This window comes from Sciurus carolinensis, chromosome X (genome assembly GCF_902686445.1).
Source record: "Sciurus carolinensis chromosome X, mSciCar1.2, whole genome shotgun sequence".
NCBI lineage: Eukaryota > Metazoa > Chordata > Mammalia > Rodentia > Sciuridae > Sciurus > Sciurus carolinensis.
In genome coordinates this window covers 66,646,693-66,663,673 of record NC_062232.1, presented here as the reverse complement: position 1 = coordinate 66,663,673, position 16,981 = coordinate 66,646,693, and the positions used below count along the sequence as shown (strand labels likewise).

Sequence of the window (16,981 nt, the reverse complement as noted above, 5' to 3'; positions counted from 1 at the left end):
ATGTTTATATGCTTAATTTACAGGTCACCTTGGGAGAAAAGAATTTATATTTTATTTAAGAAATATTATCCATATTATGGTATTACATGAAGAAATAATTATTAACCTTGAAAAATTATTTCTTGGTTATATGTATTTAAAACCTAAAGGCAACAAAATATTGAAGTGTTGTATAGTATTACATCCTTGCAAATGCTTCCAAACCAAGTTCACTGGCCTATATGATAAATTCCAAATAAGGAAGTGCTAAATCACTAAGTACATACATTTGAAATGTTGATGAATATTGCCAAATTGCCATTCAAAGAAACTCTACCAATTTATAGTTCAATTAACACTGTATAAGTGTGCCTGCTTCCCCATACCTTTACCAATACTGTGTGTTATCAAATATTTTTATTTTTGCCTATCTGATTGGTAAAAATTGATATATCCCACAGGCTTTAATTACTATTACTAAACACAATTATTACAACATTATTAGGTGCTTACACCAAATATAGTTCTAAGTACCTTATTTAACTTATATCTACCTTGCGGATAAATAGTAAGATTGTAACCATTTTACAGTTGAGAAAAATGAGATTCATGAAGGTTAAATGACTTGCTAGTGGCCATTCAGTTGCTAAATGATAGAACTGGGACTCAAACCTAGAAAATCTGTACAAGAACCTGAACTCAGAACCATTATCTTATACTGCCTCTCCAAAAGAAGGATGTTCATTGCAGTATCACTTTAAAAACACTGAAAAATACTCAATATCCACAGTAGAGGAGTATGAAATAAATCATGGTGTATCCATATAATGGAATTACAGGAAGATATTAAAAAGAAGGAGGCATCCTTATATGTACTATGATTTTCAAGATAAAATGGGATTAAAAAGGTATAAGGAAAATAATAGTTATAGCATACTACCATTCGTAGCACATTTAAGTGGTCTACATTATATTATCTCTAGCAGGTCACAATAAACTGGTAGTAAATAATGTTTCTCTAGGGAGAAAAATTAGGGGTCAGGAAGGATATGGAGACTTATTAGTCTTACTAGTCTTGTTGTTTTTTGCTGGCTTGATTTTGTATTAACTACATGTGTAGTATTCATTCAATTATGAACAAAAGACCAGAGGATGAAATAAATGTCCTGGGCAAACGACTCATATTATTACCATTATAGCATTATTGACTATTATAACTCGTGTTTTTTCCTCGAGAATTCATATAATTTAACATTCATCTATTCATTCAGCAGACATTTTGGAATGCCACTCTGTAACAGGTACTGAATTATGTCCTGGGAATATAATGATGAACAATACAGGCACTGTCTTTTTCTATGTAGAGTATACCTTCTAGCACAATGAAACAAATGATTACATAAGTAATTGGATGTTTCCAATGGGAGGTTCAACAAAGGAGATATATAAGGTGATAGGATAATTAAACTAGAATGGGGACTCAACAAAGACTCTCACTGTACATGACATTTAAAAGTAACAGTAAAGGATGAGCAGGATTAAACTAGGAGAAAGGGGTGGAGAAGGATAAAGGTGCACTTCAGGCACATGTAAGGGAATGTGGGAAAGTCTTAAAGCAGGAAGAAGCACAGGCTTTTAGAAGAAATGAAGAGTTAATATGGTGGAGTTTACAGAGTGAAGGGGAAGAGATATGGGATGAAACTGGACAGTTAAGCAGGGTCTTTTAGATCATGTTTAAGATTTTTGGAAAGTATATTAGGAGCAATGGGAAGTTACAAAGGGTTTAAGGGTAGCAAAGTACATGATCAGATTTTAATTTTAAGACATTTACTCCACTTGGAGTGTGGAGAGTGGACTGGAGACAAGCAAGCATGAATGAGAGATCCAGCTAAGACCTACTGTAGTAGTCCTGCAAAGATACTATGGGGCCGTCTAAATTGAGAGAAGCGGGATGTATTTACAATTCTTTTTCAGTCAAATCTGGCATGAGTTGCTGAGTGAAAGCAAATGATTTATCAAGGAGTACTTGGGCTTTTTTTTTTAAACTTCAGATAGTACAAAGTGTTACCATTTCTAAGGCAGAGAGCACTGGATAAAGAGAAAGATTGGGAATGGGATTGAAATGTTCAAGAGTTCAATATTGAATATTCATAGAAGAGTTGTTGAGTAAGGGGTTAGATAGTTGGTTCTGGAGCTCAATAGAAAGGCCCCAGGGATAGAGACCACTTAATTTACTGGTTGTAAACAAAAGACTAGTCATCTCACAGTTAAGTAAACTACTTTATTATTATTATTATTATTTTTATTTAGCTTTTAATTTTTTACAGACTGCATTTTGATTCATTGTACACAAATGGGGTACATAATTTCGTTTCTATGGTTGTACTCAATGTAGATTCATACCATTCGTGTAATCATACATGTACATAGGGTAATGATGTCTGTCTCCATCATTTTTCATACACCCTCCCTCTCATTTCCTTCTACTTAATCTAAAGTTCCCCCATTATTCTCTCATTCCCCACCCCCACCCCCACTATATATCATTCTCCACTTATCAGAGAAATCTATTCAGCCTTTGGTTTTCTGGGCTTGGCTTATTTCACTTAGCATGATATTCTTCAATTCCATCCATTTATTTGCAAATGCCATAATATTATTCTTCTTTATGGCTGAATAGTATTCCATTGTGTATATATATCAGAGTTTCTTTACCCATTCATCTGTTGAAGGGCGTCTAGGTTGGTTGCACAATCTAGCTATTGTGAACTTAGCTGCTACAAACAAATAGGAAAAGAACAACTAAAGCTGTCACTGTTTGCTGATGACATGATCCTATATTTAGAAGATCCAAAAAACTCCACTAGAAAACTTCTAGAAGTAATAAATGAATTCAGCAAAGTAGCAGGATATAAAATCAATATATGTAAATCCAATGCATTTCTATTAATAAGTGATGAATCCTCTGAAAGAGAAATTAGGAAAACCACTCCATTCACAGTAGCCTCAAAAAAATATTTGGGAATTAATCTAACAAAAGAGGTGAAAGACCTCTACAATGAAAACTACAGAACATTAAAGGAAGATATCGAAGAAAACCTTCAAAAATGGAAAGATCTTCCATGTTCTTGGATAGGCAGAATTAATATTGTCAAAATAGCCATACTACCAAAAGTGCTATACAGATTCAATGCAATTCCAATTAAAATCCCAATGACATTCCTCATAGAAATAGAAAAAGCAATCATGAACTTCATCTGGAAGAATAAGAGACCTCGAATAGCCAAAACAATCCTGAATAGAAAAAGTAAAACAGGAGGTATCACAATACCAGACATTAAACTATATTAAAGAACATTAGTAACAAAAACAGCATGGTATTGGCACCAAAACAGACAGGCAGACCAATGGTACAGAATAGAAGACACAGAGACAAAACCACATAAATACAGTCACCTCAGACTAGACAAAGGAGACAAAAACATACAATGGAGAAAAGATAGTCTGTTCAACAAATGGTGCTGGCAAAACTGGAAATCCATTTGCAGTAAAATGATATTGAGTAAACTTCTGAATATAAAATAAATGTTCAGGGAATGTTATTATTTCAACTCAGGAAAACATGAAGTACAAAATTAGTGTTACCGTGATTTAATAGGGTGGTCATGTTTTTGGTTTTCTATTATATTATTGTACTGTGACTTATCCAAATAAAGTATTTCAGCTCTCAAAAATAGAAGTTCTGGGGAGTTTCAAGATGGCGGCCTAGAGGGCGGCTGCATTTCACGTTGCTCCAGGACACAGGATTCAAAAGAGGAGATAGTGAGAGACTTGGGACCAACTCAAAGCCGCTGGGTGAGTCTCTCCCGTTGGGGAGACGTCCTGGATGCGGTGGTAGCCCCGGAACGCAGGGAATTTGTGAAGTGGAGTTGCTCGGTGAGACGCCCCTCCCCTCACTGGAGCGGTAAACACGGACAACTGGGAGCATCGTAGAGGAGGCGGCTCAGCACAGCGCTTGGACTCGGAGCAACCACTGGGGCTCCGGGCGGCTGCCTGAGGAGGAGCTGCGTGGCGAGCTGTTTAGACTCAGAGTAATCGCTTCTGAACACCGGGGGTTGACCGGAGGAAGAGGAGAAGCGCCACAGGTCGCTTGGTCTAGGAGTGACTGCATCAGAGCCACAGGCGGTTGCCAGAGGAGGAGCTGTGTGGCGAGCTGTTTGGACTCAGAACAACCGCTTCTGAACACCCGAGGGGTTGCCCGGAGGAAGAGGAGAAGCGAGGTGGGTCGCTTGGTCTAGGAGTGACTGCATCAGAGCCACAGGCTGTTGCCAGAGGAGGAGGCGAGTGGTGAGTTGATGGACTAAAAGCGACCGCTCCTGAACATCGGTGGCCTGCCTGGAGGAGGAGCGCAGTGGGTCACTTGGTCTCGGAGCCACCGCCCCTGAACACCCGGGGGGCTACCCGAGGAGGAGGAGGAAGAACAGGGCGGGTCACTTGGGCTTGGAGTGACTGCCTAGGGCTACGGGAAGTTGGTGGGAGGAGGAGACGCGAAGTGAGTTGCTTGGACTCCTAGTGACTGCGTCAGAAACCAGGCTGCTGTCCAGTGGAGGAGGTGTGTGGCAGGTCTCTGGGTATCAGAGCTATTGTATGGGGCTCCAGGTGGCGGCTCAGAGGAGGGGCCGCATAGCCAGGCGATTAGGTGCAGAGCAGGGTCCCAGGAGCTAGGTGGCTTCTTGCTGGAAGAGCCGCACAGAGACACGCCTACGGGCGGAGCGAAGTTTCCAGGACTGCGGGCAGATTATCTGGGAGAGGCAGCCTAAGGAGACTCATCTGCGAAGGGTGAGGCTCCCAGGCCCAGGACGTAGGTCCAGGCCCCTGGGAACGTTGCATAGGAAGACAGCCCAGCCCAGGCGGTAGTTGTAGATTGAGGGGAACCTCTAGGAGGGGAACTGACCAACGAGACGTTCCCACCGAGTGAGTCTTCCCTACCGGGAGAGGTTTTCCCACAGGGACGGTAAAACCAGAGACACAGGCACAAACAGGACTTGCCTCAGCCCGCAGCCTAGTTCCCCGTTGGATGACCATTGGTCAACAAGTGGAGACACCTCTGACCACTAGCAGGGAATATACGCCACCTGAGGGTCACCACCCTAGAGAGGCAGCTTCTTCGTGGAGCTCCGCATTATCAACTTCCTCCAAGACTTCAGGCTACTGAAGGATAAGAGGGGATATACTAGCAATTTTCAGGGACATTATAAGTCGATAGAGGAAATCTGCAATATCTTAATGACCCACTGATTCCTGAACAATATGAGAAAACAAGGGAAGAAAATGCCCCAAACAAATCTAGATGTTACATCAATAGAATCCAACGACAGCATGGCAGAAGAAATGACAGAAAGGGAGTTCAGAATGTACATAATTAAAATGACTAGGGAAGCAAACGATGAGATGAAAGAGCAAATGCAGGCCTTGAATGATGAGATGAAAGAGCAAATGCAGGCATTGAATGATCGCACCAATGGACAGTTAACAGAGCAAATTCAGGAAGCAAAAGATCATTTCAATAAAGAGTTAGAGATATTGAAAAAAACCAAACAGAAATCCTTGAAATGAAGGAAACAATAAACCAAATTAAGAACTCCATAGAAAGCATAACCAATAGGATAGAACACCTGGAAGACAGAACTTCAGATATTGAAGACAAAATATTTAACCTCGAAAACAAAGTTGAACAAACAGAGAAGATGGTAAGAAATCATGAACAGAATCTCCAAGAACTATGAGATATCATGAAAAGGCCAAACTTGAGAATTATTGGGATTGAGGAATGCTTAGAGAAACAAATCAAAGAAATGAACAATCCATTCAATGAAATAATATCAGAAAATTTCCCAAATCTGAAGAATGAAATGGAAAATCAAGTTCAAGAGGCTTATAGGACTCCAAATACACAAAATTACAATAGACCCACATCAAGGCACATTATAATGAAAATACCTAACATACAAAATAAAGACAGAATTTTAAAGGATGTGAGAGAAAAGAACCAAATTACATTCAGGAGGAAACCAATACAGATATCAGCAGATTTTTCAATCCAGACCCTAAAAGCTAGAAGGGCCTGGAAAAACATTTTTCAAGCTCTGAAAGAAAATGGATGCCAACCAAGAATCTTATACCCAGCAAAGCTTACCTTCAAATTTGACGATGAAATAAAATCTTTCCATGATAAACAAAAGGTAAAAGAATTTACAAAAAGAAAGCCAGCATTACAGAACATTCTCAGCAAAATATTTCATGAGGAAGAAATAAAAAACAAAGAAGCAAATCAGCAAAGGGAGGAATTATCCTAAAGGAACTGTCAAATAAAGGAGGAACCAAGTTGTGTCAAAAAATAAATAAATAAATAAATAAATAAAATTTTAAAAATGAACCAAATGACTGGGAATACAAATCATATCTCAATAATAACCCTGAATGTTAATGGCCTGAATTCATCAATCAAAAGACATAAACTGGCGGATTGGACTAAAAAGAAAGATCCAACAATATGTTGCCTGCAAGAGACTCACCTCATAGAAAGAGATACCCATAGACTAAAGGTGAAAGGATGGGGAAAAACATACCATGCACATGGACTCAGCAAAAAAGCTGGATTATCCATCCTCATTTCAGATAATGTGGACTTCAAGCCAATGTTAGTCAGAAGGGATAAGGAAGGACAGACATTTCATACTGCTTAAGGGAAGCATAAATCAGCAAGATATAACAATCATAAACATCTATGCCCCAAACAGTGGCTCATCCATGTATGTTAAACAAATCCTTCTCAATTTTAGAAACCAAATAGACCATAACACAATAATACTAGGTGATTTTAACACGCCTCTCTCACCACTGGACAGATCTTCCAAACAAAAATTGAACAAAGAAACCATAAATCTCAATAACACAATCAATAATTTAGACTTAACAGACATTTATCAAATATACCATCCAACCAAGAGCAAATACACTTTCTTCTCAGCAGCACATGGATCCTTATCTAAAATAGATCATATATTATGCCACAAAGCTAATGTTAGCAAATACAAGAAGATAGAGACACTACCTTGTATTCTATCAGATCATAATTGATTGAAGTTAGAAATAAATGAGAGTAAAAAACAGAAACTACTCCAACACCTGGAGATTAAACAATATGCTATTACATGATGAATGGATAACAGAAGATATTAGGAAGGAAATTAAAAAATTCTTAGAGGTAAACGAGAACAAAGAAACATCATATCAAAATCTCTGGGACACTATGAAAGCAGTACTTAGAGGAAGATTTATTTCATGGAGCGCATTTAATAAAAGAAGTAAAACTCAACAAATAAACGACCTAACACTACAGCTCAAAGCCCTAGAAAAAGAAGAACAGATCAACACCAAAAGTAGTAGAAGAGAGGAAAGAGTCAAACTCAGAGCTGAAATCAACGAAATTGAAACAAAAGAAACAATACAAAAAATTGACAAAATAAATAGTTGGTTCTTCGAAAAAATAAACAAAATTGATAAACCACACTAACAAAGAGAAGACGAGAGAAAATCCAAATCACTAAAATTCGGAATGAACAAGGAAATATCACAACAGACACGACTGAAATACAAAACATAATTAGAAGCTATTTTGAAAATCTATACTCCAACAAAACAGAAAACCTCGAAGACATCAACAGGTTTCTAGAGACACATGAATTGCCTAAACTGAACGAGGAGGACATACACAATTTAAATAGACCAATTTCAAGTAATGAAATAGAAGAAGTCATCAAAAGCCTACCAACAAAGAAAACTCCAGGACCAGATGGGTTCTCAGCCGAGTTCTACAAAACTTTTAAAGAAGAGCTCATTCCAATACTTCTCAAAGTATTCCATAAAATAGAAGAGGAGGGAACCCTCCCAAACTCATTCTATGAAGCCAATATTACCCTGATACCTAAACCAGACAGAGACACATCGAGGAAAGAAAATTTCAGACCAATATCCTTAATGAACATCGACGCAAAAATTCTCAACAAAATTTTAGCAAATCGCATACAAAAACATATTAAAAAGATAGTGCACCATGATCAAGTGGGTTTCATCCCAGGGATGCAAGGTTGGTTCAACATCAGGAAATCAATAAATGTAATTCACCATATCAATAGACTTAAAGTCAAGAATCACATGATTATTTCAATAGATGCAGAAAAACATTTGATAAAATACAGCACACCTTCATGCTCAAAACACTAGAAAAAATAGGGATAGTGGGAACATTCCTTAACATTTTAAAGGCCATCTACGCTAAACCCATGGCTAATATCATTCTAAATGGTGAAAAACTGAAAGCATTCCCCCTAAAAACTGGAAGAAGGCAGGGATGCCCTCTTTCACCACTTCTTTTCAATATCGTCCTTGAAACTCAAGCCAGAGCAATTAGACAGACCAAAGAAATTAAAGGGATACGCATAGGAAAAGAAGAACTCAAACTATCCCTATTTGCTGATGATATGATTGTATACTTAGAGGAACCAGGAAATTCCACCAGAAAACTGTTAGATCTCATAAGTGAATTCAGTAAAGTAGCGGGATATAAGATCAATGCACATAAATCTAAGGCATTTCTATACATAAGCGATGAATTTTCAGAAAGAGAAATTAGGAAAACTACCCCATTTACAATAGCTTTGAAAAAAATAAAATACTTGGGAATCAATCTCACAAAAGAGGTGAAAGACCTCTACAATGAGAACTACAGAACACTAAAGAAAGAAATTAAAGAAAACCTTAGAAGATGGAAAGATCTCCCATGTTCTTGGATAGGAAGAATTAATACTGTCAAAATGGCCATACTACCAAAAGTGCTATAGAGATTCAATGCAATTCCAATTAAAATCCCAATGATGTACCTTACAGAAATAGAGCAAGCAATTATGAAATTCATCTGGAAGAATAAAAAACCCAGAATAGCTAAAGCAATCCTTGGAAGAAAGAGTGAAGCAGGGGGTATCGCAATACCAGATCTTCAACTCTACTACAAAGCAATAGTAACAAAAACGGCATGGTATTGGTACCAAAATAGAAAGGTGGATCAATGGTACAGAATAGAGGACATGGACACAAACCCAAATAAATACAATTTTCTCATACCAGACAAAGGGGCCAAAAATATGCAATGGAGAAAAGATAGCCTCTTCAACAAATGGTGCTGGGAGAATTGGAAATCCATATGCAACAGAATGAAACTAAACCCATATCTCTCACCATGCACGAAACTAAACTCAAAATGGATTAAGGACCTCGGAATCAGACCAGAGACCTTGTATCTTATAGAAGAAAAAGTAGGTCCAGAGCTTCAACATGTCGGCTTAGGACCAGACTTCCTCAACAGGACTCCCATAGCACAAGAAATAAAAGCAAGAATCAATAACTGGGATAGATTCAAACTAAAAAGCTTTCTCTCATCAAAGGAAACTATCAGCAATGCGAAGAAAGAGCCTAGAGAGTGGGAGAAAATCTTTGCCAATCATACTTCAGATAGAGCACTAATCTCCAGAATCTATAAAGAACTCAAAAAACTCTACACCAAGAATGCAAGTAATCCAATTAACAAATGGGCTAAGGAAATGAATAGACACTTCACAGAAGAAGATCTACAAGCAATCAACAAACATATGGAAAAATGTTCAACATCTCTAGTAATAAGAGAAATGCAAATCAAAACCACCCTAAGATTCCATCTAACCCCAATTAGAATGGCGATTATCAAGAATACAAGCAACAACAGGTGTTGGCGAGGATGTGGGGAGAAAGGTACACTCATACATTGCTGGTGGGGCTGCAAATTACTGCAGCCACTCTGGAAAGCAGTGTGGAGACTCCTTAGAAAACTTGGAATGGAACCACCATTTGACCCAGCTATCCCACTCCTTTGCCTATACCCAAAGGATTTAAAATCAGCATATTGCAGAGATACAGTCACATCAATGTTCATAGCTGCTCAGTTCACAATATCCAGATTGTGGAACCAACCTAGATGTCCTTCAATTGATGAATGGATAAAGAAACTGTGGTATATATATATACAATGGAATATTACTCTGCCATAAAGATTGATAAAATTATGGCATTTGCAGGCAAATGGATGAAACTGGAGAATATCATGCTAAGTGAGATAACCCAATCTCAAAAAACCAAAGGAAGAATGATATCGCTATGAAGTGGATGAGGACACATAATGGGGGGTGGGAAGAGTTAGTGTTAGGGTTAGAGTTAGGTTTAGGGAGGGAGGCAAGAATGGAGGAAGGAAGGACTGTATAGAGGGAAAAGAGGCGTGGGAGGGGTCGGGGGGAAGGGAAAAAATAACATAATGAATCAAACATTACCCCATGTAAGTTTATGATTACACAAATGATATGCCTTTACGCCATGTACAAACAGAGAAACGACATGTATTCCATTTGTGTACAATAATAAAAAAAATAAAGAAAAAAAAAGATATAGAGAAGCTCGAACTCAAAAAATCCTTCATACTGCTCTTTCTGTTAAGCCCCTACCTCTGCCCACCATGCTTGCAAACATTGTATTTTTCTTCCTATAATTTTGCCTTTCTACATTTGATATAAATGGACTCACATAGTATGTAATCTTTTAAAAATAAATCCTATGGTTCGTTTTGAAAAAAAAAATAGAAGTTCTTAGAGTAATAGAAAATAATTCAGTTGTTTTGTTTCATGTCTTTCTTACTGACAGTATCAACTCCTATTTTCATCTAAGAAAGTATACTTAAAAAAAAGTATTTTGGACTTTTTTCCCATGCAGAAGGTTTAAATTTTTTTAATGTGATAATTGTTTATATGCCCAGTGAGGGTGTGAATGAGTCATATAACTTTTGAGAAAGGATATCTAAATTTGGGTTGGTAATATCATCTTTCTGAGGAGTGAACTTTCTAGCATTGGGGAAAAATGGTTTTCAAATCTGGGGCAGGCCATAATGGAAAGTTAGCTCCACAGAATAATTATTTATTTATTTTATTTTACTCCACTAGATGCAAACTTCATGAAGACAGGAGTTTAACTCTATTGTTGTTCATTGTTATAGTTCCAACTTCTAAACTAGTGTTTTGTACAAAGTAGGTGCTTAATGAATATTTGAGGTATAAATTACAGTGAGTTCTATGTTTATTGTGTAATTGTTAGAAAAATTTATGTAAATTAGGTTAGATACCTATATTGAAAAGGATATGTATGGTACATATTACATATACATGGATTTATATACATAAATCTCCAAAGTAAGATAAAAATATTTTCATTTGTCATGTTTTTAACCATCCATTTGTGGCATCTCACTTTTTCCCCTGGTACTAGGGATCTAACTCAGAGCCTCACACATGTAAGGCAAGCGCTCAACCATTGACTTACAGTCCTAGTCATGGCTTCTCAGTTTTAGAGATGATTTTGGGAATTTTTCTGTGTTTACTCTAGGAAATGCATTAATTTTCCTTTCCATTGGTATATCAAGAGTCTCACAGATAAGATGTTTCATATCTGATGATACTCAAAATTTTCTTTTCATTCCAAGGCAGATAGCACAGTGATTTACTGAACAATACATTATACTCCTCTGGGTAATCTATTTTTTTCATGAAATATTCATCAGATGACCATATTGCAAGAGAATTAACATAATAGGATAATCTATAAAGGAAATTAATAAACTTCTACAATATTGCTAATGATTCTGGGAAAATGTGACAGAAATGCAGCCAAAGAAACCCACAGAAAAAATATTTTAAAGGGTTTTCATGGAACATTTCAAAATTAACAAATGTTTGGAGCATCTTAAAAATACAAGACAATTGTGTTGAGCAGGTGTAAAGGAGAAGATGGCTAAGTCCATGTTCTCATTGGGTTTATCATTTGTTATGATAGCTAAGTTCAGTTCAGCCAACATTATTTAAATTCCTAGTATAAATACAGGGGATTGTACTTTAAAATGTCACATGTCAGGGTTTGTGAATTTGTATATATGGGGATGTGTATACCTCATAGGAATCTAAATGAAAATAATTTCAGCTTAATATGGTAGGTTATGAAAAATAGTAGCACATGTAAGGAAACTGGGCCCAGTATAGGGTGGAGATGAAAGGAGGAGGAGTCAGAAACTGTGTCAAACTTTAAAAAAAAATTATCCCCCCAAATTTTGTTGTTTTCCAATAATCTTCTTTGCTTTTTTAAAACTTTATTATTTTTAACTGACAAAAATTGAACGTATTTATGGGGCATGATGTGGTCTTTTGAGATTGTATACATTGTGTTACGTTCAATCAGGGTAAATATATCTCCTCCATCATCTTAAGGATAGATGTTCTCAACTATTCTGTGCTAAAGGAACAGTCGTTTGAACTTGATCACAAAGACCTGCAAGTAAACAATGTGACTTGGGGGTACTACTAACAGCTCAGAGAACAGGTGATGTAGGGGAAGGTCCCACTACTGAAAATCTCGTGGGTTTATTTTGAAAGTTGTCTAAAATAATTTCAGAAGTAATCCCCCTCACTTCAATGCACCCTCCCACGATTTTTTTTTTTTTTTTTTTTTTTTTTTTTTTTTTTTTTGCTTTGGGGTTTGTCAGATAGGAAAGGAATTTAAACAATGGTGAGTAGGAAGTGAGAGAACTTGAGAATACTCAAGAAAGCCATCTTAACTGCTTGGTATAGAAAACCTAACGCCCCTCATCAAATACAATCCTTTTAATATAAAGGTAATTTTACCTTTATCGTTTTTGCAGTAGTTTAGTGGGAGAACCTTGCATGGACTTGTCTTATTTGGGCGGAAAATCAGATTCTATTAAATGCTTAACAAGCATCTACTATGCTTTCACATGTCTTGCCTCCACTCTTGTATAGCAAGACTAATTTTGCAAATATATATTGCTAGAGCACCTGCTTGTATTAACTAGAACACATGGGCACCTTTAGAGTTCCATCCTGGCTAAACTAGGGCAAGGTGTTTTGTGGGTTTTCATTGGAGAGACAAAGATGAAAAAGACACTGACTGTAGTTAGAAAGTTATTGATGTGAAAAACCATAACTCAGGGGTCCGAATGAAAAGTACGGACACGCTGGGGAAAGTATTTTGGGTTGGAATGTAAATCTCCTTTGTTACAGAGCATGTTAACAAAGCATGTTCAACCCGCCATCCGTGTCTCCTAATGATTCTTGTTGTTATCTTTGTCGAGAAGTACCCAAATATTCCCACACTCATCCTAGTCAGTCAGTAAAAATTCTACATTTATAACTCAAACCTTCATGTTAAATGAGCTACTGCACTCAGCCTGGAAAATGAATGGAGCTTTTAACATTCGCGTAAACACTTCAAATAGAATGCAGTAGTTGTCTACATGGAGCCTACATCCAAGAACTACAATACCCAGAAGGCACTACTTTCCCTTCCGCCTCCTACCGAGGGAATACCTAACTTGATCTCATTTCCACAAGCAATAGTCACATGACACGTTTCCTGTCAAGATGGCGGATAGCCTCCCTTCGGAGTTTGATGTGATCGTAATAGGGACGGGTATGTGTGGCCATGGTACTCCCCAGACAAAGTGTACGAAGTCTGTCTTGTTTCTACCTTCTCTGTCAGTGACAGGGGTTGGCGAGAAATGCCGGGGGTCGCGGATGAGAGGGAGGACGAAAAGGAAGTGAGGTAGTCTGGAATCAGCGCGGGACTTGGAAGCTCCAGGGAGGGGCTTGGACCCGCGGTGTTTAACGCCATTTGAGTAGGGGTCGATCTGGTCGATGCCGATTGCTGAGGTTGGTTGCTGTGGTGATTCCTGTTCATTTCTTTAGAGGGAGGTGGGTTTGCAGTTTCATGAGAACAGACGGTCGGGATTTTATCAATGGAGATGCCTCATGCATGACATGGTTCCTTCCTTGTCGATTTCAAGGTGATCTTCCTCATCATTTTGTCTCGCCATTTCATAAGACGTTTTCATAAATTCGTATGATCCTGTGGTACAGAGCAGCTCAAATACAACTTAATCTGCAGTTTTACAAGAACGATGATCAGTTGTGACCTGTGTGCATATTTACTAAGGGAAAGGAAACGGATTCTTTTCTATATTTTTGTTGAGAAGCCTAGAGAATTATATTTTGTTTAAGTAGCCATTATTCGTGCTTTATGATGCTGGAAGAAAGCATCTTGCTTTCTACTACTCACCTATCCACCAACAACTAAAATGTGCTGAGAACAAGCTCCAGAGTTGTGTGACCTTATTTTCCCCTTATTTTTCCATCATTTGTTCTCCATGTTTTGGGTGGAGCCATTATCCCCCCCCCCCCAATTTCTAGTTGACAAATTAAACAGACAGACATGTAGCAGAAGACATTTTTCACAATTAGTGTTTTTTTCTTAATAGCATAAGGGATAAATTTTGGTTGGGATGAAATTGTTGGGTGGGGTTTTCTACTGTAAGTATAATGTGGTAGGCCTGAATGTGGAGAACCTCTGGTGGATGGAAATCTGTCCATTGTGTTAGTGAATTCAATTTGTTCTCCAAAACAGTAAGAGTAGCCATGTTTCCAGGACAGAGTGAAAATCATAGCCAGATGTTTTCAAATGCTTAATATTTCCTAATAACTGGACTAAACACATTGCAAGTCAGATGTAATCCTCACAAGAGTCTTACTAGAATAAGTATTCTCTACATTTTGCACAGTGGAAAAAAAGGGGCTTGGAAATACAACTTGATCACACAACTGGTAAATTTTCAAAGGCCCTTTCTTTCCTATAAAAAGAAGCAGTTATTCTGACTCTGAGTTTACCTATATTAGTAGAAATAATTGGGAAAACTTGGTTCTAGATCTTGCTTGTCCATTAGCTATGTGAATTGGAAGGGCCAGACACTTAATTTCTCAGAGCTGTGTCTTCCTCCTTTTGCAAGTAGGGAGGACACATTAGGTAGCTTTTAAGGTGTTGCCCAACCAGTAATTCTCTTATGCTACTTGTACTTGGGTAACTGTTCTCAGAACAGCAAAGGCATGTTTATTTCCAGCCAAAAAATAACTACGTGGCTCCAGATCACCTGGCTGTATCTGCTATAAAGAAGTGTTGGATAAGGGCTGGAAAGATCCAATAGATTATTCATTTTTTTTTCTAGTCTGCCATAAAACTAAAAACAACATCTATTCTACAGTAGTTCTTTTAAAAACTGTACTTGAGCTCTATATTCTTGCTTTTTGTTACCTAGAAATATGGGTGTTTTTTAAATTTCAAATCAAGATAATTTTTTCTTGCTGCAAATTCTGATTGCTGAATGCTAATTTGTATTGTTAAATGCTGTTAATTCTGACAAATTTTTGCCTTCTGGTACAGTGAAAAAATATGGAACGTGCCTATCCTTTTGGAGTCTGTTCTGGTAGAGAGAGGAAGATACTATGAGTGATCCAAGAAACTGCATCAAGCGGCTTCTTTTGTATTTGGAAAAAAAGATTTATTTTGGCTCATTCTACTGAGTATAATATTAATTCTCAGTGTACAAGAACAACTTAAGGGAAACTAACCTTTAAAGTTAAGTTTTTCATATCACCCAGTAATGAACTCATATCTGTTTTTTTCCCAAGCATATTGCTTAAATTTATGATATGGGACAGGCATGGTGGTGCATCCCTGTATTCCAAGAAGCTCCAGAGGCTGAGGCAAGAGGATCAAAAGTTCAAAGTCAGCCTCAGCAATTTAATGAGGCCAAGTAACTTAGGGAGACCCTGCCTCAAAATAAAAAAGGACTTCGGATATGACTCAGTGGGAGAGTGCCCCTGGGTTCAATCCCTGATGCATCCCCAACACCTGAAAAAAAAAAAAAACCTATGGTACAAAACTTTGTTTTTAGGTACATCAAAATAGAAATACTGGATAAAAGTCATTTCCCAAGTAAAACGATTTCAATAATTCCTATCATTACTTTCAGGGTAGGCCATATAGCCCACCTATCGTTACTTTTAATGGGAATTATTTGTAATGCATTTAGACGGTTTCTTTTCTAAAATAGTTTCCTAAAGTAACCTTGTTGCTTTTTGTTTGCTTTATTAAATGTACTATTAGTGTAAATCATAGGAAAGTAGTGTATTGTTATTTCAGTTCTATTAACAAAGGAAAATATACCATACATGTATCAGAAACAAGAAGAAGTAGGCTGAGATAATTTTTCTATTTAAACTTCTAGTTAAAATACTGTCAAGAGAAAATTCCTTCGAGTAGAATTATCTGAGGATATTTTTAAAAATCCCTTTAACCTTGACTAATTTGTATTCTTATTTTCTTTAAGACAAGGTGAAAGTTTTCCTTAAGATCACATTTTTAAGAGATCATGGGAAAAATCAAATGTTGTATGTACTTTCTTAGTTAAGCCCATTTCCTTCTAATCAGAAAATATCTCTGGAGTATCCAAAGACAGAAGAATAAGATAAATTATCTGAACTGTGATAAAATAGAAAAAACAGAATAAAGAAGGAGATTAAAAATACTCCTTATTATATTAACATCTCATTGGAGGTGATTTATCTGTATAATCTAGGAGAGAGCCCGTTTAATCTAGCAGAGAGCAAAACTGAAGAGTAGTCAGGATCTAAGTTATAAGAGCTATGTGATAATATTGACATGCTTCACATATAGGGAAATCCTATAAAATAAGAACTTATTCTTATAAAATAAGAACTTATTCTTATTTTAGAAATACTTCTAGTATGCTCAGCATCTTAGAACTATCCTCTTTGAAGACATAGTGTTATCAATTTCTGCAAAAACTGTTTTGGGGGTATTATTAGATGTGTAAGTGACAGTTGTTATCTGTATAGAAAAGGGCAGATGCAGACCTACACAAAATAGCACAATGGTTTTTCCTCATTTAGTGTAGCAACAAGCACTCATTGTTTAGGGTGTTCAACCCGTATTTATTGACGCCTTG

At 37.1% G+C, this 16,981-nt stretch overlaps 1 protein-coding gene across 2 annotated transcripts in view; it reads left to right on the top strand.

Moving 5' to 3' along the window:
* The first annotated feature begins 13,530 nt into the window (after positions 1-13,530).
* Chm (CHM Rab escort protein) overlaps positions 13,531-16,981 on the top strand; it is a 166,703-nt gene continuing 163,252 nt past the window's right edge. The window contains exon 1 of one of the 2 annotated variants that reach the window (XM_047536712.1): positions 13,531-13,593. In XM_047536712.1, the coding sequence (XP_047392668.1) occupies positions 13,545-13,593 (49 nt within the window). In that variant the 5' untranslated portion in view covers positions 13,531-13,544. Of the gene's footprint in view, positions 13,594-13,920; positions 13,967-16,981 lie in introns of those variants that run through there. The other variant, XM_047536711.1, reaches the window with a different exon arrangement.